At 45.1% G+C, this 22,405-nt stretch overlaps 2 protein-coding genes across 2 annotated transcripts; both read left to right on the top strand.

Annotated features, from left to right (window-relative positions):
• Window positions 1-10,857: 10,857 nt before the first annotated feature.
• On the top strand, window positions 10,858-11,796 carry LOC101399242 (olfactory receptor 13H1-like). The gene is given in 1 exon segment (XM_014794228.1): window positions 10,858-11,796. A coding segment is annotated over 1 exon segment (939 nt).
• A 9,465-nt stretch (window positions 11,797-21,261) lies between these two features.
• On the top strand, window positions 21,262-22,194 carry LOC101399514 (olfactory receptor 13H1-like). The gene has a single exon (XM_004439218.1). The coding sequence runs from the start codon at window positions 21,262-21,264 to the stop codon at window positions 22,192-22,194; it is 933 nt and encodes a 310-aa protein (XP_004439275.1).
• Window positions 22,195-22,405: the final 211 nt, after the last annotated feature.

Below are 22,405 nucleotides of genomic sequence, written 5' to 3'. Positions count from 1 at the left end.
TGCCAGCAATGCAGTTGGTTGTGTATAAGAGAGGAACACTGAACTTGCAGGATTCACTGCTCTTTATATTCAGTGGAAGCAAAGAGGTTCCTTGTGTGATAGAGAGATGTTCCCGCATGCTGCAAGGTTTCTCACTGCAAACATGAGTCTGAGAATTGTCCTTAGTAAAGAGTAGTCAGGTTTGCAGTCCTGGCATACCCAGAAATAAGGTGCAGGGATAGTCAGGACCAGTGATGATTGCTTCTCCCAACATCCTCGGTTCCCTCTGCAGTGCTCTCTAGTGTGGCCTTATTTTGTAAAAAGGGAATATTGAAGCACATAGAGTGACAACGTCAAGCCCAAGACCGACCACTAGACACTGGCACTGGCAAGATGGAAACCAGTTCGTCTGATGTGACGCCCCCTTGCATGACATCAACACTGAAAATATTGCAAGGAAAAGACAGGACAATAAATCATCAGCCGGCTGTGGTTCCCTTCTGTCCTGGCCTGGCTGACTTAGACCCTCTCCTACGAGAAAGGTGTCATACTTTTCCACTTTGCTGAGGATTATGAAAACCATAATGATAGCTAGGATGTTCAACTACTGCTGTGTACCAAACTCTTCAAATTACTTTATGTGCACTGTTTCCTTATCTATAAGTTAGATGTTATCTTGCAAAGATAGCAATCTTGCAAAGCCAAGATTGGTACTTTGCACCCATAAAGCAGGCAAATATTTCCCTGGTTAAACCCACCAGCCCCAACATCGTCTGAGATCTGTCCCTGGTGCTGAAATCACACTGAGATTCTGGACTCAATAATCAATAAGGGAGTCAGGTGATGCTAAATAACTTGTGCAAAGGTGACCTCAAAGAATATTGAAGAGACAAAGTGAGGTCAAGCTCCATTGTTTTATAAAGAAAAATGAAAGGCCCCAACTGGGGACATAATGTGCCTTCAGCCACACACAAAGTCTGGGTGTGTATTCATCCCATCACTCCGTGGTCACTTAGCATATGCACATGGGAGGACTCACGTTGGGTGCTGAGGGAACAGAGCATGTAGAGAATGAGAACATGTAGATAATGGATGTGTGATGCCTGAATTCACAATGCCTTCCAGTCTGTGGGGTGTCTGTTGGTAATCAAGTGATTATCACAGTGATCATATGCTTGTTTCCCCAGTGGTCTAGAGCAGTGCCTGTGCATAATGTGTGTTGATTGCTAAATAAATGAGCTTCCTGAGACTCTGATAAAAATATTACTCTGTGGAAGGATAAATGAGAAGAAAATAAGAGGACAATATGGCAGAAGGAGAGAGAAAATATGGATGGAGACAAATTCAAAGAGAAGGAGAACACTACATTCAGATAGAATGAGATTCTGGGAAAGAAATAAATGGGAGGGCCGGCCCTGTGGCTTGGTGGTTAAGTGCGCGCGCTGCGATGCTGGTGGCCCGGGTTCGGATCCCGGGTACACATCGAGGCACCACTTCTCCGTCCATCCTGAGGCCGAGTCCCACATACAGCAACTAGAAGGATGTGCAGCTATGACATACAACTATCTACTGGGGCTTTGGGGGGAAAAAATAAAATAAATAAAATCTTTAAAAGAAATAAATGGGAGGAAATAGATAAAATCAGAGAGAGAAAGGGTGTGGGGGAAATCTAGAGAGATGAGGAAGTGACCAAGTGTGTCAGAGAGACAAAGAAAGCACACTGAGGCAGGGAGGGGGGTGGCGGCAGGTGATGCTCTTATAATGCTGTGTGCACTGGACAACCTCTCACACCTGGGAAACAGACTGGACAGCCCCTTCATTTCCAATTCCATGTGGATTTGCACATGGTACTTGATTCCTTACAGCGTTCACTGAAAACACAGCTCCACAAACACAGGAGGACATCCTTGAATGGATTGTAGGGAGACCTCATGCTGAAAGTGTGAGCCCTGGACCTGGTTGTCTGTGTGTGTCCACAGATGTCTGCTTCTTGCAGATTCAAAATATCCAAGGTGTTTCAGCACAGATTTGGGAACCACGGGGATGTGCTCTTCCTAACTTTATCTTCTAGGCATGAAAGAGATTATACCAAGGACAGGGTTTGGGAATCTTGCTTTTTTCCTTTAACAACACATAACAAACTTTTCTTTTTTGTTATATCTTCTTCTGCAATATAATTTTCAATGGCTGACTAGTGTTGAGACTATACTTTTAATCATGTTTACTTAATTTCATTCTACAGTTCTATGAACTTGAACACATTTCTAGATTTGTGTAGCCACCACCACCACGACCAGGATACAGGACATTTCCACCACCTCAGCACTCACCTCACACCTCCCTTTTATAGTCACAGCCTCCCTCTCCCCTTTTCCCCATCAACCCCCAAAATGTTCCCCATCCCTGTAGGTTTGCATCTTCCGGATGTTCATATAAGTGGATGAATCACGTCTTTCAAATAGGATAGAGTGTCAGGAAGGCGAAGGTATGGTTGCCATGGGAACCTGCAGCAGAAAGGCAGACTCAGACAGAGAAAGGATCCGGGGAATGAAAAAGGAAGATCCACACGCAGTGATTTCTTAGGGTTTCCACCTTCAGGATGACCTCATCCAGGTGCCTCCATCTCTCACCTGAGTGGCCACAGGTTCTCCCCTTGTCTCCTGCTCCCTCCTCTGTCCTTCAGTCCCTTTCAGTGCTCCACTCAGCAGCCAGAGGAAACCTTCCAGAGTGTATGAAGTTAGGCATACTTCTGATGAAAATCCCAAGTTGTTTTCATTTTCTGTCAGAATAAACAAAAATTCTTCTGTTGTCTGCCAGGCCCTGATGAGATCTTCAAGCCCTTGCTGACTCTGTCTCCCCCTAGTCACTGGGCTGCAGCCACACTGGTCCTTCTCTGCTCCTCAAATAGCTGACCTCAGGACCTTTCCATGTGCTATTCCCTTTACCCCTCCCCCCATCAGCAAGTTTGGATTCTCCTGAGGACTCTCTCATTGGTTTGTGGATGGCTGTGTTCTTGCTGTGTCCTCACATGGTCTTTCCTCTGTGTGGGTTCAAGTTTTGTGTCCAGATTTCTCTTCTTAAGGACGCCAGATGAATTGGTCTAGGACCCACTCTAATGACGTCATTTTAACTCAGTTACCTCTCTAAGGACCTATTTCCAAATACAGCCACATCCTTAAGTCTAGGGGTTAGGGCATCAACATAATATATTTGGGGGAACTCAGTTCAGCCCATAACAGTGTGTTTGCCTGTGGAAATGTGCCTACTTTGGAGACGACGTGAGAAATTCATTGAGTCTGCGTGAGTGTGTGTGAAACTGTGAGATTAATGCAAAAAGGAACCCCAATAGTGCGAGCCCCTGAGAACCCAGACACATCACTTCATCCGTGTGTACTTGTGTGTGTGTCTGTGTGTGTATGTGGTTGATGGGAGTTTGGAGATTACTCCATGGACAACCAAATCAGAGTCTCATCCACTCTCCCTGCTCCATAGCTGCCTTATTAGGACCCTGCCCAAACCCCAAATACTCAAGTCAGGGGAGGAGAGAGAGGCCATGTCTGGAGTCCCCCCTCTGGGAGGGGGCCCAGGACACCATTCCTTGGATGTTCACAGAGAGAGCATGGGGTGCTGATGAGAGAGACATGGGCTCGGGGCCAGACAGCCAGAAGACTCCCCTTTCTGAGCCCAGTGTTCCCATCTGTCAAGTGCAGACCCTCCTGGGACCTCGTTTATAGCAGGGTCTGGGCATGTCTGTGCACCTTTCACTCTGCTCTTAGGCGCCCGTCCAGGAGAGGAGCGGATGTGACATCCAGCGTCGCTGTTTCACCGAGGTGTGTCCCCACTAGAGCTGCAGGAATCCACCAGAGCATGGACTGACACGTCCACAGTCCCGCAGTCTTCCTCGGCCATGTGCACAATGATCGTAATTTGGGATAAAAATCTTATTTAAAAAAATCCCGAACAGATGTAAACATATTCAGTATAAAAGTACCTCATTTCTTTGCTCTGTTCTAATTGAGGGAACGCCTCCGAGTTCATCCAGTGCCCGTGCGGTCCCTAGGTGGCGCTCTTGAGTCGTGGAAAAGTGAGCAGTCGCTTCTCTTTTTTTTAATTCAAACTTGTTTATTGTGGAATATAACACGTATAGAAAAAGTGCACAGGAAAAAATTTGACAGTGCAATGACTTATTCAACAATAATCATATACAACCGTACCCACGTCTAGTAAAATGATGTATTTTAGTATTTCAAAGACTCTTTCATGCTTCTCTCCATCAGCACCCTCGCTCTTCCCCCGAAACGTGGGCACAATCCCGGCGTCTGACAGTCTCATTCCGTTTCAGCTGTTTTTGGACTTGATACACATGAATTCCTACACTAGAGATTCTTGGGTTTCTTGTTCAACACGTTTGTGAGATTTAACTATGTTGCTGCATGTAGGTGTCATTTGGTCATTTTTATTGCTTCTTTTTGGTCCAATGTTCCACATACTCTCATGTTAATGGACATTTGTGAGGCTCCTGGTGTGACGCTGCTGTAAACGCTCTTGCACCTGCCTCAGCGCTCAGGGCCGCGCACTACTGTTAAATAAATGCACGCGTGGGAGTGGAATTGCTTTGTCATCGACTTTTATATGTTAACCTTTAGCAAATACTGCCAAATTTATTGCCAGAGTTGACCACTTAACATCCCAGCAATACTGAATGAATATCGCTGTTTATCTTCCTTCCCAGAGTTCGTGCCGTTTTGATATTAGCTGTGCGCGTGGGTTTGTAGTACTATCTCATGGCGTTTTTCTTTTGCCTTTTCCTGGTTGCTATCGAGCTTGTGCATTTTTCATACACTGAATGGCCGACCATTCATATTCTCTTTTCTGATGTGTTAGTTTAAATTTCTTCCCTAATATTTTTTTACTGAAGTTGTTTTTCTCTCTTTGCTTTATAGGAGTTATGTTTGTGTTCAGGATTTGAGCTCTTTTCAAATATATGTGTTGCAAATAATTTCCCACATGGTATCTTGACTTATATTTTTTTTGATAAATAGAGTGCTTAGTGTTAATATGGTCGATGTTACCAATTGCCCTGGTTTAGAAGTGTAACCATTCTCCAGAGCAGTGTGTCTCATATTATCTTCTAAGACATTTATTGTGTTTTACTTTAGTTTTACCTTTTTCTTTATAAGGAAACTAATTTTAAGAAGAGTTTGAGACTGAGAAAATTTCATGTTTTCTCCTTAATAGTAGTTCATTGGACTACAGCCATTTATCGAAAACACTGTTCTTTCTTCACCTGGCGGCAATGCCATTTTTTCCTATAAATTAAGTAAATCTGTATGTGTTGTTTCTTTGCCTTCTTGGCTGGTTCATGGGTCATATCTCCTTACTGTTAATTTTTGTAGCTTTGAGATAAGCATTACCTTCCATTAGAGTTGGTCCTTTATGTTCTCACATAAACTTTAGATTCAGTTTGGTTTCACACACACACACACGTGCACACACACACACACACACAGTTATACCTGAAAACAGAACCATGTGGGATTTTGACTGGCCTGACAGAATGAGTGGGATGACAAAAAAATCTATAAACTAATATAGGTAAAATGAAAACTTACAATGATTGACTATTCAAATTCCGAACATGCTTCCATTTATGTAGGTCCTCTTTAAATTCTTCTTTTTAATTTTTAAATAAAAATTGTTTGTATTTAAGGTGTACAGCAGGCTGATTTTGTGTGTGTGTATGAGTATATATATATATATATATAGTGATATGATTCCTACAGTCAAGCTAATTAACGTAACTTCTCACATACTTGCCACTTTGTGCGTGTGATGAGAGCACCTGGAATCCACTATCTCAGCACGTTTCTGGTGTTCTCCACAGTGTTATTAACTATAGTCATCATGCTGTACGTTAGACCTCAAGACTTCTTCATCCACGTGACTGCAGCTTTGTGCCCTGTGACCAGCATCTCCCCCTCCCCCACCTCCTGGCCCTGGTCACACCATCCACTCTCTGCTTCTATGAATTTGACTGTTTTGGATTCCATATGTAAGTGAGATTGTGTGGTTGCCCCAGAAAGCTTTTTTTTTTTTTGAGGAAGATTGGCCCTGCACTAACGTCTGTGGCCTTTCTTTCTCTTTTTCCCCCACAGCCCCAGTACACAGTTGTGTAGCATAGTTGTGGAGTTGCAGGTCTTCTATGTGGGACGCTGCCTCAGCATGGCTTGATGTGTGGTGAGTAGGTCTGTGCCCAGGATCCGAACCGGCGAAACCCAGGCCACTGAAGCGGAAGGCACGAACTCAACCGCTACACCACCCGGCCGGCCCTCCCCAGAAAGCTTTGCCTTTGTTTCTTTGGGGCCGACAAACAACCAAACAGAAACCTACTTTCTACCAAAAGGGATTTTGAAAACCAGTCATAGAGTCCAAACCCCTCAATTGCTTTGGACAAACTGAAGCTCAAGGACAGCAACGTGCCGTCTCAAGGTCCCAGGTAGACTGACCGACCTCCTGGTTTGCCCAGCACCAAGAAGTTTCTGAGACACGGGACTTGCAATGCTAAAACCTGGACAGTCTTGGGAAAACCAAGACGTGTTGGTCCCCCTAGAAGCTGAAGAGGCGTTGGTTATGTTTGGCCAATGCACGTTGTTGTCTATGTTCACGCTGGATTACAGGGTCATCTTGCTTGTGTCTCACCCTGTCACGGTCACAGAAAGGCCTTGTGTGATGTCAGCATGCTGTGACATTGTGGATGTTCCACAGGAGAACACCAAGGCCTAGCTGTAGGTTCCAGGCCAGCCCCTGTGTGTCCAAGGCTGCTTCTCTGTTTCTCAGCTCAAAGTCGCCCACAGTGTTCTCACTCCAAGTCTGAGAGTCCTCCTGGAGGGGGGAGGAGGACAACAACTGGGATTTCTCTGTCCATTTCACACAAAAGGAGTGTGACTCTCAGAAAGGCCCCGTAACCCATCAGTGGTTTAGCTGGGATCACATCCACATGTCCAGACTGTGAGTTTCCATCTGCAGTCGCCTGCACACTCACAGCAGCACAGATTCTGATGGGAGGGAGGAACCCACTCACACCAAACTTTTCCTCTAATGACTCTGAGGGATCCTGAAAGTTTTCCTTTTTCCATCTTCCCAGTCCAATCTTCTGCTAACAAGCATTGGTTCCCCAGGTGGTGCCCAGGAACCTCCAGAGACTGCAAGGGGAAGGGGCTTCCAATTACTCAGCTTCTCTGCTTCCTCAGTTCTTCCCCTGCCTCAGCTCCATCCATTCCCAGTGGAGTGTCAGGAGACTGTGTGGGTGACTGAAGGGGAAGATACAGACAGAGGGAGATGGGATGTCTTTATTCTCAGGGATGCTGCTTGAGCAAGTGCTTGGACCCAAGACTTTGTACATGGGCTCCTAGGAATTACTTTCTTCTCCTCCCTTAAGTTCGAGAGCAGCGTGGATCCTGTTTGTGTGTGGTCTCTTCACGGAAGGAAGGGGTGAAGTTCCTGGATTAGACCCTTCTCATTCCACGTGTGTGGCTGGGTATGGGAGAAGAGTCAAGAGAGGATGTTCCACCTGAAACAGTCTTATCTCTTCATCCATCCTTCCATCCATCCACCATCCAAACTTTCGTCCATCCGTCTGTCCATCCGTCCATCCATCCATCCATCATCCCATCCTTCTATCCACCATCCATCCTTACATCCACCCATCCACCCTTCCATCCTCCCATCCATCCATCCTGTTCCCATGCCTGGCATGCTCTTCCTTCTCTCTCTTGGCCATGCTAATAGGGTCACTCTTTTCTCCCAACACTCTTCAATCACTTCCTTGGGAAGCATTCCTTACCCTCAGATTAGAGGGCAGTGTCTCTTTCATTCACGTCAGAAACTCAAATTGCTACAAGTGCCAGGCAGATACGATAGTGTTCCCATTGTGGTGTTTCATCCTAGTTACACACCTGTCCTCTCTCATCCCCTTCAAATGACAGCCTTCAGTTTGGGTGTCAGGTCAAAGGAGGAGATAAATGTATACACATATTTTCTCCCCCATTTAGAAAACAATTGCAGCCGGCCCACTGTTCTCTCCCTCACTGCAGCGTACTCACTGCCCCCATCTTACTGCCTCCACCAAACTCACTCTCCCTTCCTTTTCATTGAACAACATATTAGAAATCTATTTAGATCAGTATAAAAAGCTGCCTTATTCTTTTCCTTTCTGCATAGTAGTCTGTGTTGTGGATGGATCATAATTTTTTTTTCGCAGTCCCATATTTACAGATATTGAGATAGTTTTCCATCTTCTGGAATATAACCTAGTACTTATATTTTTAAAACATGCGTTTGAAACTAGTCCTGTTGATCTCTCCTTTGACACACGTGATCATGTCTGTTTGATGAATTCCTAGGAGTTGCAGAACTTGGTAAAGGACACATGCAGATTTGCTTTGCTAGGGAAGAAAGCATGGTGGGAACAGAGCAAGGTCTCTGCACGTTCCAAGAGCCATGGGAGCCCCTGTGTTGGTAAAGGGAAAGGTGGAGGAGATTGTGTTTATTCAGCATCCAGGATGGACTCAGCCAGTCTTCTGCCTCGCGGCTCTCCTCTCACTCAATCCCCTAACTCATGTCTCCACGTGCTGGGGGCGATTCTTCCCATTTCCCAGATGAGAAGCTGTGACCATGAGCAGTGAGGGGACTTGGTGATGGTGACACCAGCTTCCAGAGCGCGGTGAGTCTCCCTGTGAGGTAGGTGCCATGATCAGCCGCTTTTCCTGAAGGATGTTCAAATTTCTCATCGAGGACAAAAAGACCAGCACTGTCTGTATACTTTTCGTCCTCAGTTCCCCTGATAGCCCACCGCAGGGTTTGAGGGTTTGTTTGTTGATTTATTTACATGCTTGTTGTCTATATCCTTGTCTCCACCCCTAACTGGAATGATTTTGATTTCAGGCACATTAACTTCTTTATTACTTATCCATATACCTAAACAGACTCCTAGGAGATGGGTAATAAACACTTGTTGAAGTAATGAATGAATGAATACAAGGCTTGCTATTTTTCTTTTAGATTTCCTTATATCTCCGCTTCATTATTAATATTATTTTAAATATCTAGGCTTATCATATGCTAAGGGATTTCACTTCTTGGTAATTATCTTAAGGAAATAATCTTACGAGTGTGCAAATATGTATGTATAATAATGCTTCAAGAAGTATTACTTGTTGTAATTAAAAATGGAAATAATCTAAAATTTCAAAAAAAGGGATTAAATTCATAAACCATGACACACCAATTGATGTCTGGGAATATAATATGATTTGCATGGATTATGTAAATCTGATTCTTTTATATGGAAATACATCAATGCTAGCTCGTTAAGTGAAGAGTAGATTACAAAGTAAAATGAATATATATTTCTGTTTTGCTTCTGTGTATGCATTTGTGCATGTGTGTGAGTTTCTATCTTTTTGTGTATCCAAGATATATGCTGCCAGTAAGTTATAGTAAAATATTAACAGTCGGCTGCATCTGGTAATGGATTCATGGGTTTCATTCCACCTTTGCAGTAATTTTTTCTACTCCTGAAAACTTTAGACATGAGTAATTTAATGTTGAGGATAATTAATAACATAAATAGTCGCCTTTGTTTTGCACATAAAATGTGGCAGCCTCTGTGCTCAGTACTTCTTAAACATGATTGCATGTAATCCTCTCAATATCCCTGTGAGGAAGATCCTTTAATTATTCCCATTTTACAGATGAACCCAGGATCCTGAGGGGGCCATTCCAAGTTTGCACAGCAGCTAAGTGACAGAGCTAGGATTTACACCTGGACAAAAGTTCCACCTGAGAATCACACAACACTGTCTCCATTCTGGGTGTGATTACAGAAATCTATACATGTGTTAAAACTCATAGAACTGTAGACCAAAAAAATCAGTTTTATGTATATTAATTTAAAACTTAAAAATGTACATTATTTCACTTAAAGAATTAATAAATGGATGAAGTAGGAAGGAAGAAATCTCTGCATATCCCACACTTGAAAGGAAGGAGAAGAAGAGTTCTGTTAGATCGTGACTGATAAACACAAATATGACACCAACCAGACATGTCAATGGGTGAATCAGGCCAGAAGGAAACGTTCTACAGCCTGAGATGATAAATGGCGGCTGACACATGGATTCAGTGTCCAGAGACTGTGGTAAGTAAGCTGGAGAGAATGCTCATCTGAAGACGGGAGGTCCACATCCCCATCTCTAAGTGATTTTAAATGTTTTCATTTCTAATCATGACACAGTTAAAGAACAAATGTGAGCCAAAGTTACTACGCTAGTGTTACTTTTCCAATTTTCCTTTAGGCTGTCAACACCATGAGGGCAGATACTGTTTTTCTTTTTCTCCACTGTTATTCTATTGCTGGGGATAGAGTCTGGACTTAGTTAGTAGCCACTCAAAAATGATTGTTGAATGAATGAATGAATCCATTAAAGAAACAATGAGTTAATCCATCCACAAATGGATTCATGAGTGAATGATTCAAGTATAAACGAATGAATGAAAAATCCATTAACCAATATGTAAAAGAATCAATGAATGAATGACCCAATCCATCTAACAAACCATCAATTCATGAAGCAGTGAAGAATTATAAAATTGAGCGAGTCATTGAGTGCTGGTGAATGGTAGAATATATTAAGCGACATTTTCAGCACGGGACACAGCTATGCAGGGTAAAGGGGTAAGAATCGGGCAGCAGTGCCCAGGAACACATGAATGATGGTCCTTGAAAGAGTCAAACTTTATCTATATAAGCTGCCAGTTTCTGAAAAAACTCTCAAGATGATCCATGTTTTTCCACCCAGGTAGAGTTTCAGAAGGAACATGGACAGCCAGAATGGCACAGAGGAGATCACCTTCATTCTACTGGGGCTCTCCCAGTACCCACGGGCTCAGACCATCTTCTTCTGCCTGCTCCTTGTGTCCTATGTCATCACCCTTTTTGTGCACAGCCTCATCCTGCTCCTGATCGACTGTGATCCCCAGTTCCAAATGCCCATATACTTCTTCCTCAGCAACCTGTCCTTCCTAGACATGTACTACACCACACCCAGTGTGCCCCAGATGCTCATCAACTGCTGGGTGACCATCCCTGTCACCTCGTTAGGACAGTGTTTGGCCCAGATGGCTGCAGGACTTTATCTGGGTGATGTGGAGTGTCTTCTCCTGGCCACCATGGCCTATGATCGCCGTGTGGCAATTGTTGACCCCCTGCGCTATTCTGTGCACATGAGGCCCCAGCTTTGTGTCCTGTTGGCCAGGACATCATGGACTGCAGCCTTCCTGCTGACTGTGGTCCTCGTACTGACCATGCCGTTGGAGTTCTGTGGTCACCATGTCATCAATCACTTCTCATGTGAGGTCCTGGCCCTGCTCATGCTTGCCTGCTCTGACCTGAGTTTCTACGAGTCACTCACGCTGGGCATCAGTGTCCTGACCCTGCTGGCTCCTTTTGCCTTCATCCTGGGCTCCTAGGGAAGAATCCTGGTGGCTGTGCTGAGGATGAGGTCCACGGAGGGCCAAGGCAAGGCCTTTTCCACATGTGGATCACACCTCACAGTGTTGGTCCTCTTCTATGGCACGGCCATCTCTGTGTACCTGATGCCTCAGGACAAGACCATCCATGACGGAGACAAGATCATCTCCATCTCCTATGGCATCCTCACCCCCATGATGAACCCCCTCATCTACAGCCTGCAGAACAAGGAGGTGAAAGGGGCCTTCGGGAGGCTCATGGGGAAAAAGATTGACCTTAGGGTATGATGTGAAGTGGGAAAGAAACAAATTATTATTTCTAAAGTGTCCACATCTCACTGGGAATTTTTTTTTTAAGATTTTATTTATTTGTTTATTTATTTTTCCCCCTAAAGCCCCAGTAGATAGTTGTATGTCATAGCTGCGCATCCTTCTAGTTGCTGTATGTGGGACGCGGCCTCAGCATGGCCGGAGAAGCAGTGCGTCGGTGCGCGCCCGGGATCCGAACCCGGGCCGCCAGCAGCAGAGCGCGCGCACTTAACCGCTAAGCCACGGGGCCTGCCCTCACTGGGAATTTTGAATTAGTTCTTTGCAACAATTCTATGGAGAGTGTGTTATTGATAGACACACACATACTAACTCACATTTTTAAAAAATGGTTCTATGCTACTGTCTCTACCAGGAAGAACAGACAGTAGAACAAAGGGTGAAGTAGGAGGCTGTAAAAAGAAGGAGTTTCATGTCCTGTGTGTGTGTGTGTATGTGTGTGTATGTGTGTTGTGTGTAACTCAGAATTTCTCTGTATTTGGAGGGTAGAAAAAGACATAAATAGAGGTCCCCTTCACATGTTGACCTCCTCCTCTTACAGCTGATTTCAGGCCTCCAGCAAGAACTGACTGTAGCCTTATTTGCTGCGTCAAACTCACTGTAAGAAGCCACAAATGGTGTGTGTATCGCAGGGGCACTAGCATTGCTGCCTTAGTGGTCTCTACCAGCTTGTACTCTCCTGCCTGGGTAGTGTCTCTCTGTGAAGGACTCTGAAAGATATGGGATTTCACTCTACGTGCAAACTACCCTGTTACGTGCAAACTACCCTGTTATGTGGATGCTGGTAGAAAACAAGAGACATTTGAGTCAGAGACAAAAGACTCAACTACTAATGGGCTAAGATGTAGCCAACAAGTCATGTTAGTCTACATTACTTCTCCATGTCCTCCAAGTCCCATAGGGGTGACCCAAAGGGCCCGTGATGGATGCTAGCAATGCAGTTGGTTATGTATAAGAGAGGAACAGTGAACTTGGAGGATTCACTGCTCTTATATTCAGTGGAAGAAAAGATACTCCTTGTCTGGTAGAGAGATGTTCCCTCGTGCTGCAAGGTTTCTTACTGCAAATGCGAGTCTGAAAATTGTCCTTGGGAAAGAGTAGTCAGGTTTGCAGCCCTGCCATACCCAGAAATAAATGCACGGACACTCAGGACCCAGTGATAATTGCTTTTCCAAAGACTGTCCCTTCCCCCTCCAGTGCTCTCTTGTTTGGTCCCATTTGGTAAATGGGGAAAACTGAAGCACATAGAGTAACAGTGACTAGCCCAAGACCCACCACTGGACACTGGCGCAAGCAAGATGGAAACTAGTTCATGTGATGTGATGCAAGTGGGCAACGCTGAAAATATTGCAAGGAAAAAGCTGGATATTAAGTCATCAGCTGGCTGTGGTTCCCTTCTGTCCTGGCCTGGCTGACTTAGACATTACCCTATGAGAGAGATGTCATACTTTTCCACTTTTTGCAGAGGATTGTGAAAATCATAATCATAGCTAGCATGTTCAACTACTGCTGTGTACCAAACTCTCCAAATTACTTTATGTGCATTGTTTCCTTACCCACAATTTAGATATTATCTTTATAGCGAAGATTGGTACTTTGTACCGAAAAAGCAGGCAAATATTTCCTTGGTTAAGCCCTTGACTTAATCTGCCCAGCCTAACCATTGTCTGAGATCTGTGCATGGTGCTGAAATCACAGTGAGCTATGGACTTAATGACAGCGAAGGGAGGCAGATGATGCTAACTAACTAGTGCAAAGGTGACCTCCAAGCATATTTATGAAATAAAATCAGGTCACACTCCATTGTTTTATAAAGAAGAATGCAAGGCCCCAACTGGGGACATGATGTGCCTTCAGCCACACACAAAGTCTGGGTGTGTATTCATCCCATCACTCCATGGTCACTTAGCATATGCACATGGGAGGAGCCACGCTGGGTGCTGAGGGAACAGAGCATGTAGAGAATGAGAACATGCAGATAATGGATGTGTGATGCTTGAATCCACAATGCCTTCCAGTCTGTGGGGTGTCTGTTGGTAATTAACTGATTATCACAATGATCATATGCTCGTTTCCCCGGTGGTCTAGAGCAGTGCCTGTGCATAATGTGTGTTGATTGCTAAACAAATGAGCTTTCTGTAGACGCTGATAAAAATCTTACTCTGTGGAAGGATAGATAAGAAAAGAAGAAAGAGGACAATACCGCAGAAGGAGAGTGAAAATAGGAGGGAGACAAATTCAAAGAGAGGGAGAACAGTACATTCAGAGAGAATGAGATTCTGGGAAAGAAATAAATAGAAAAAAATAGATAAAATCAGAAAGAGAAAGGGTGTAGAGGAAATCTAGAGAGATGCAGGAAGTGACCACGTGTGTCACAGAGATGGAGAAAGGAAAATGAGGCAGGGACAGGGATGTGGTGGCAGGTGATGCACACATAATGCTTGTGTGCATGTTGGGCACTGGACAACTTCTCACACCTGGGAATCAGACTGGACAGCCTCTTCATGTTTAATTCCATGTAGATTTGTGTATGGTACTTGATTCCTTACAGCAGTCACTTAAAACACGGCTCCACAAACACAGGAGGACGTCCTTGAATGGACTGTAGGGAAACCTCACGCTGAAAGTGTGAGCCCTGGACCCGGTTGGTCTGTGTGTGTCCACAGATGTCTGCTTCTCACAGATTCATAATAGCCAGGGTGTCTTGGCACAGAGTCTGGGAATTGCAGGGACGGACCCTTCCTGAGTTTATCTGTTAGGCATGACAGAGATATTGAGGGTAGGTTTGGTAATCTTGCTTTTTTCCTTTTTTTGTCGTTATGTCTTCTTCTCCAATATAATTGTCAATGTCTGGCTAGTACTGAAACAGTCCCTTTAGTAACGTTTATTTAGTTTTGTTGTACAGGTCTATGAATTTTAACACATTCCTAGATTTGTGTAGCTACTACCACCACGATCAAGATACAGGACATTTCCACCATTCCAGCTAGCTCCCTCATGCCTCTTATTATAGTCACAGCCTCCCTCTCGCCTTTTCCCTTCAACCTCCAAAATGGTCCCCATCCCTATTGTTTTGCATCTTCCAGATAATCGTATAAGTGGATGAATCACGTCTTTCAAATAGGATAGAGTGTCAGGAAGGCGAAGGTCTGGTTGCCATGGGAACCTGCAGCAGAAAGGCAGACTCAGACAGAGAAAGGCTCTGGGAAATGAGGAAGGAAGATCCTCACACAGTGATTTCTTGGGGTTTCCACCTTCAGAATGACCTCATCCAGGTGCCTCCATCTCTCACCTGAGTGGCCACAGGTTCTTCCTTTGTCTCTTGCTCCCTCCTCTGTCCTTCAGTCTCTTTCTGTGCTCCACAAAGCAGCCACAGGAAACCTTCCAGAGTATATGGAATTAGACACAGTCCTGTTTGAAAGCCCTAATGGTTTCCCTCTTCCCTCAGAATAAATTAAAAATTCTTCTGTGGTCTGCCAGACCCTGATGAGATCTTCAAGCCCTTGCTGATTCTGTCTCCCCCTTGGTCACTGGGCTTCAGCCACGCTGGTCTTTTTCTGCCCCTCAAATATCTGACCTCAGGGCCTTTGCAGGTGCTGTTACCTCCACCCCCACCCTGGTTTCGCAGAGTCCTTTTCTCTCCTCCTTCAGGGCTCTGATCAGAGGGCACCTCCTCTGGGCAGCCCTCCCTGACTGCCATGCCCAGAGGCCCTCAAATCACATCACTGCCTTGTTTCCATCACGATGCTGATGCTTCTCTTTTTTGCTTTTTTTTGTTACTGCCTCTCCCTCCATTAAGTGTAAACTCCTGAGAGTATGGTACAAAGAATGGAGTTTCTGCTGGTGCCATAATTCTGGGTTTCTGCTGGTGCCATAATTCTTACTGGAAATTGAAAAAGTCAAAAGAAAGAAGATAGCAACTATTCATGATATCCTATGAAAATTTATTAAAATATTCTCTTTTGTTGCTATTTTATCAAGGAAACAGGAATCAACTGACAATGGGGATGAGAGAGTTGGGTGTTTGAGGATAGAATAGTGGGTGTGCAGCAGATATTGATGGAGAGGGTGTGAGTGAGGAGCTGGCTGGATTCCCAGGCAGAGCTCAGAGTCCTCTGAGTTGAGGCCCCAGGAAATTAGTGTGAGAATAGTCAGTGGGGAATGGATGGTCCACATCAGCACAGGCATCCTCAGAGTGAGGAAGAGAGCAGGCAGTTAGAACTGTGCAGGGTGGGGTTTGTCCAGGAGAGTAACATTAAGCAGAACATGAAAAAGAGATTCAAGTGTATGATGAAGATTGATTCAAGCAATTGACCCTGGAAAGTGATATTGGGAGGGGCTGAGGTCAGTGGAAAGTGGTTGAATCGATGGAGTGTTGGCCTCACAGCAATGAAGGGATTTTTGCATCAGAGGAGAAGAAAAGAGGGACCTGGAATTTAGGAGGTGACGTTGGAGATGAGATGCTTGAACTGAGATGATGGAGCAGTGATGGTTATTGGTCATGAAAATGCCAAAGGGAGTGGGTGGCTCTGGGCATTTGGACAAGAGCATTGGAGGGGTGGAGGTCAATATGTGGATAGTCGGGTGGATCATGGATATCATGATGGCTCCACCTCAGCAGTGTTGAGTTTTGGGCTGGACCATTCTTCTTTGCGAGGACAGCTGCCCTGTGCATGTAGTGTGTTGAGAACATCCCTGTTTGTAGCCAGCTGAGCCAGCAGCACCTCCTCCAGTTGTGACAGCCAAAAAAGTCTCCACACTTTGCCAGATGCCCCCAGGGGGCGTAATCACCCCTGGTTTATAAGTACTGATCTACATGTATGGGAAGGTCACTTAGAATTTAGAAGGCAGTGGTTTTGGTGAGGGTGACTCTCCAAACCCACAGAGGTTAAATCTACAAGGAATCAGGGGTGTTCACCAAGATGTCTGTGCCAACCAGGGCCTTTATTTCCTGTGTTCTGATGACAGGACATCTGGGCCTTGTTGACCCTGGAGGATGGCTCTTCCTAGGGCAGCCAATTCCTAGAGAGAACAAACCACTCACCTGAAGGTGTGCCTTCACGTGTCAACCATCCAATCCAGAGCCCTCACCCTCCACCACCTCCTGTAAGGGGCTCTCACGCTCAGGGGTACAATCCACCTGCCCTAATCACCCTGTGCCAGGTATCTGACACCTAGGCACTGTGCCTATACCCCTGAGCCCACCGAATCATTCAAATCAGCCAATCTCAGCCTGCGCATCCTGTCTTGCCCACCCCTTGGTGTGGAAACCACAATAAAGGCCCTCGACCACATTCCCCCACCTCCCTCTGCCTCCTGACTTACCCTGCTGCTTCCCCGTGGGGCCCCTGGGGCATGACATGTGCCCTTCTCTTGGGGACTGTGAATGACAAACTGTCTCTTCAATGACAGCTGTTCCCTGACCTATTGGCCTCACTGTACCTCAGATTTTCTATGAATGCACTGTGTTTTAAATCAATGAGGAAATGACAGTTTCCCTTGAGATCCTGTGACAGCACATCTCCCTGTCTGTGTGACAGGGTGTCCTTGTTGTAATGCATTGTGTGTCCCTCTGTGTGTGTGACTCTACATGGTTGTGTTCTTTAGGACTCTGAGTGGTCAAGTGTGTCTGGTACTGCACATGTGATTGTTCCTGACTCTCCGTGTCCGTCTGTGATTCTGTGTGACTGTCCTCATGAATGTCTGTATCTCAGCCTGATGAGCCTGCGCTATGTGTGTTTTCAGGTCTTCCTGTGTGAGTGTGTCTGTGTTTGATGAGGAGGTGCTTCATGACTGTGTGTCTTGAGTGGTTGTGTTACATGTCAGTTGTGTATGAGTCTCAAATGGGCCCAAGCATGAGGGTGACCCTACGAGGGATGAAGCTACTGTGTGTGAGTTAGTAAATATGAGGCATGGGCTGGTTATGTGTATCTGGGAGTGTCACCTGAGTGTGTGTGGAGGAGAGTGTGTTAGTTCACTGGGGCTGCCACAACAACAGGAATTTACATCTCATGGTCCTGGAGCCCTGAAGTCTGAGGTCAAGCATCAGCAGGTTTGGGTTCTCCTGAGGCCTCTCTCATTGGCTTGTGGATGGTGTCTTCTTGCTGTGTCCTCACAGGGTCTTTCCTCTCTGTGAGGTCAAGTTTTGTGTCCAAAATTCCTCTTCTCATGAGGACACTAGTCAGATTGGTGTAGGGCCCACCCTAATGGCCTCAGTTTTACTTGGTCACCTCCCTAAGGACCTATTTCCAAATACAGCCACATTCTGAAGTCCGGGGCTTAGGGCTTCTACATAATAATTTGGGGGGGAACACAATTCACCTGTAATAATCTGGTTGTCTGTGGATATGTGTTTATTTGGGAGATGATGTGACAGTCATGGACTCCACATTAGTGTGTGTGAAACCATGAGATTAACACAATTATGAACCCCATTTGTGTGAGCCCCATGAGAACCCAGACACATCTGTGTATGTGTGTGCGTGTGTGTGTGTGTGGTTAAAAGGGAGTTTCGAGATTACTCCATGGACAACCAAACTGGATTCTCAGCCACTTTCCCTGCCCCTTCTCCACCTTATTAGGGACCCTGCCCAAACCCCAAATGCTCAAGCTAGGGGCTGAGAGAGAAGCCAGGTCTGGAATCCCCCTCTGGATGGTGGCCCAGGACACCATTCCTTGGATGTTTAGAAACAAGATGGGGTGCCGATGAAGATGACATGCGCTCAGGGTCAGGCAGCCAAGAGACCTCCCCTTTCTGAGCCCAGCATTCTCATCTGTCAAATGCACACCTTCCTAGGACCTCACTCATAGCCAGAGTCTGGGCACATTTTACTCTGCTCTTAGGCACCTGTCCAGGAGATGAGCGGATGTGACATCCAGCCTCACTGTCTCACCACGCTGTGTCCCCTCCAGGGCTGCAGGAATCCACCAGAGCATGCACTGACATGTCCACAGTCCTGCAGCCTTCCCTGGCTGTGTGCATACTGATTATAATCGGGGGGGAAAATCTAATTAAACAACAACAAATGACCCACAAATAAATACCAATTTAAAAAGTATTCATTTTTTCCCTCTTCTAATTTGAGGCAATGACGATGAGATTATCTAGTGCCTTTTGGCATCCATAGATGGCACTCTTGAATCATAGAAAACTAAGCAGGTATTTTTTTGAAAAAATATATTTAGGTTCTTTACTTTTAATTGTGCTAAAATGTAAAATTTACCATTTTAAGCATTTTTAATGAATATCAATCTATGAGAATAAGCTTACTTTTTAAATTATTTTTTAAAATGTGGTAAAAGATACATAACATAAACCTTACCATTTTAACCACTTTCTAAGTATTCAGTTCAGTGGTATTAGGTACATTCACATTGTTTTGCCTCCAACATCACCATCCATCTCTAGAACGTTTCAATCACACCAATGGACACTCTAGACCATTAAATAAAAAGTCCCCATTCCTCTCCTTTCAACCCCTGGCACTCTTTGTCCTTTGATGACTGACATGTTTCACTTGGCATAATGTTCTGAAGCTTCATCCATGTCGTAGCCCGTGTGAGAATGTCCTTCCTTTTTAAGGCTGAGTCATATTCCACTGCATGTCTAGAGCACATTGTGCTCATCTACTCATCTGCTGATGGAGGCTTGGGTTGCTTCCTTCTTTGGCTCTTGTGAATAGTGTTGCTATGAACATGGGGTGCAACTATCTTTTGAGACCCTGCTTTCAACTCTGTGGGGTATGTACCCAGAAGTAGAACTGCTGGATCACAAGCTAATTCTATTTTTAATTCTGTGAGGGAATGCCATTCTGTTTTCTACAGAGCTACACACCAAACTACACACAAGGGTTCCAATTTCTTCACTTCTTCCCCAAATCTTCACCAACACTTGTTATTTTCTTTCTTCCTTTTTTTCACAGAGGCCATCTTAATGAGTGTGAGGTCGTATCTAATTGCAGGTTTGATTTGCATCCTTAATGATTAATGATGTTGAGCATCTTTTCACATGCCTACTGACCATTAGTTTGATGTTTTTAAAGGGGGCTAGATTCTACTGGTCAGGATGGACTCACCCCCTGTCCTGTCCAGATGTGTCTGGGAAACCACCTTTGAAACATGAAGCAGGAAATCTACACTTAGGGACGTGGAGGGAGTGGATACAGGCATGAAGAGGACAAAAGCTACCATGACCTGGATATCGTGGTGTGAACAAATGAGTCACATAACTCCTATTATAGGAGTAGATCAGGCATTCAGGAGCAGGCAGAGCTCCCAGTTCTGGAAGGAGAGAAGAAACAATCCTGGTGAAGGAGCTTAGAAGGGAAAGTGTGGTTGGCAGGATAAGAGCCCTAAAGATGTCCACAGCCTCCTCTCCAGACCTGTGAATATGTTACCTTATACGGCAAAGGGACTTTGCAGGTGTAATTAAGGTCATGGGCCTTGAGGTGCATAGAGTGTAGACCAAAAAAATCCTGCATTATATGCATTAATTTAAAAGTTAAAAATTAAGTCATTGATCTGAAGGATTAATAAATGAAGGGAGGAAGGAAGGGGCCATCTGCATACCCCACACTTTAGAGGAAAGAGAAAAGAAGACTACTGTGAGATCATTACTTATAAACTCAAATATCTATGCGGACCAGCTGGGTATATCAATGGGCGAAGTAGAACAAGAGAAACAGTTCCACAGCTTCAGTAAGACAACAGCTGGCTGACACAAGTCTTCATTGTCCCAGAGACTGTGGTAAGTAAGCTGGAGAGAATCCTCATCTGAAAAAGGCAGGTCCCCATCCCAATCTCTAAATGATTCTAAATGTTTTTATTGCTAATAAGCAAGCCCAACAAGCACAAATGTGAGCCACACTTAACATACTAGTGTTACTTTCCCAATTTTCCTTTACGCTGTCAACTCCATGAGGGCAGAGCCTGTTTCCCTTGTTCTCTGTTGTAATTCCATTGCCTGGGATAGTCTGGACCTAGTTAGTAGCTGCTCAAAAATGTTTGTTGAATGAGTGAATGAATTCACTAAAGAAACAATGAATGACTCCATCCATAAATGGGTTCATTTTGAATGACTCAATAATAAATGAATGAATGAAAGAAGCCATTAACCAATAGTTAAAAGAATCAGTGAATGAATGACCTAATCCATCCAACAATCCGTCAATCCATGAATCAGTGAATGATTATCTAATTGAATGAGTCATTGAGTGCTGCTGAATGGTAGAATATATTAAGCAACATTCCCAGCACAGGACATAGCAATGCAGGGTAAAGGAGTAAGAATCTGGGCAGCAGCACCCAGGAACACACTAACGTTGGTCCTTGAAAGAGTCAAACCTTATCTATATGAAGCTGCCAGTTTCTGAACAACCCCTCAAGATGATCCATGTTTTTCCACCCAGGTAGAGTCTCAGAAGGAGCATGGACAGCCAGAACGGCACAGAGGGGATCACCTTCATTCTACTCGGGCTCTCCCAGTACCCATGGGCTCAGACCATCAACTTCCGCCTGCTCCTCATGTCCTATGTCATCACCGTTTTTGGGAACAGCCTCATTCTGCTCCTGATCTACTATGATCCCCGGCTCCACATGCCCATGTACTACTTCCTCAGCAACCTATCCTTCCTGGACATGTGCTACACCACGTCCAGTGTGCCCCAGATGCTCATCAATTGCTTGGTGACCATCTCTGTCATCTCACTAGGACAGCGTTTTGCCCAGATGGCTGTAGGACTTTATCTGGGTGTTGTGGAATGTCTTCTGCTGGCCGCCATGGCCTATGATCGCTGTGTGGCCATTGTTGACCCTCTGCACTACTCTGTGCACATGAGGCCCCAGCTTTGTGTCCTGTTGGCTGAGACCTCATGGACAGCAGCCTTCCTGCTGACTGTGGTCCTGGTATTGACGATGCCGTTGGAGTTCTGTGGTCACCATGTCATCAATCACTTCTCATGTGAGCTCCTGGCCCTGCTCAAGCTTGCCTGCTCTGACCTGAGGTTCTACGAGTTGCTCATGCTGGGCACCAGTGCCCTGACACTGCCGGCTCCTTTTGCTTTCATCCTGGGATCCTATGGAAGGATCCTGGTGGCCGTGTTGAGGATGCGGTCCATGGAGGGCTGTGGCAAGGCCTTTTCCACGTGTGGATCACGCCTCACAGTGGTGGCCCTTGTCTACAGCACGGCCATCTCCATGTATATGATGCCTCAGGACAAGACCATCCATGACCGAGACAAGATCATCTCCATCTCCAATAGCGTCCTCACCCCCATGATGGACCCCCTCATCTACAGCCTGAGAAACAAGGACATGAAAGGGGCCTTCACAAGGCTCATGGGGAAAAAGATTGACCTCTAAGAGTGGTGTTGAGGGGAGAAGAAGTAAATTAGTATTCTGGATCGCCTCCTCTAGGTTGTGTTCTGTATTATTTCTTTGCCATAGTTCTATGGAGGATGTGTTATGCACACTTACACACAAACACACAAAAACTCATATTTTAAAAACTAGTTCTACACTATTTCCTCTGAGGAAATGAAGCAAGGGCAGTGTGTGTGTGTGTGTGTGTGTG

The sequence above is a fragment of the Ceratotherium simum genome, chromosome 33 (assembly GCF_057802395.1).
Source record: "Ceratotherium simum simum isolate JZ-2026a chromosome 33, ASM5780239v1, whole genome shotgun sequence".
In the NCBI taxonomy this organism is placed as follows: domain Eukaryota; kingdom Metazoa; phylum Chordata; class Mammalia; order Perissodactyla; family Rhinocerotidae; genus Ceratotherium; species Ceratotherium simum.
Note: the sequence above shows the minus strand (reverse complement) of the source record. Positions and strands in the feature narration are given on the sequence as shown.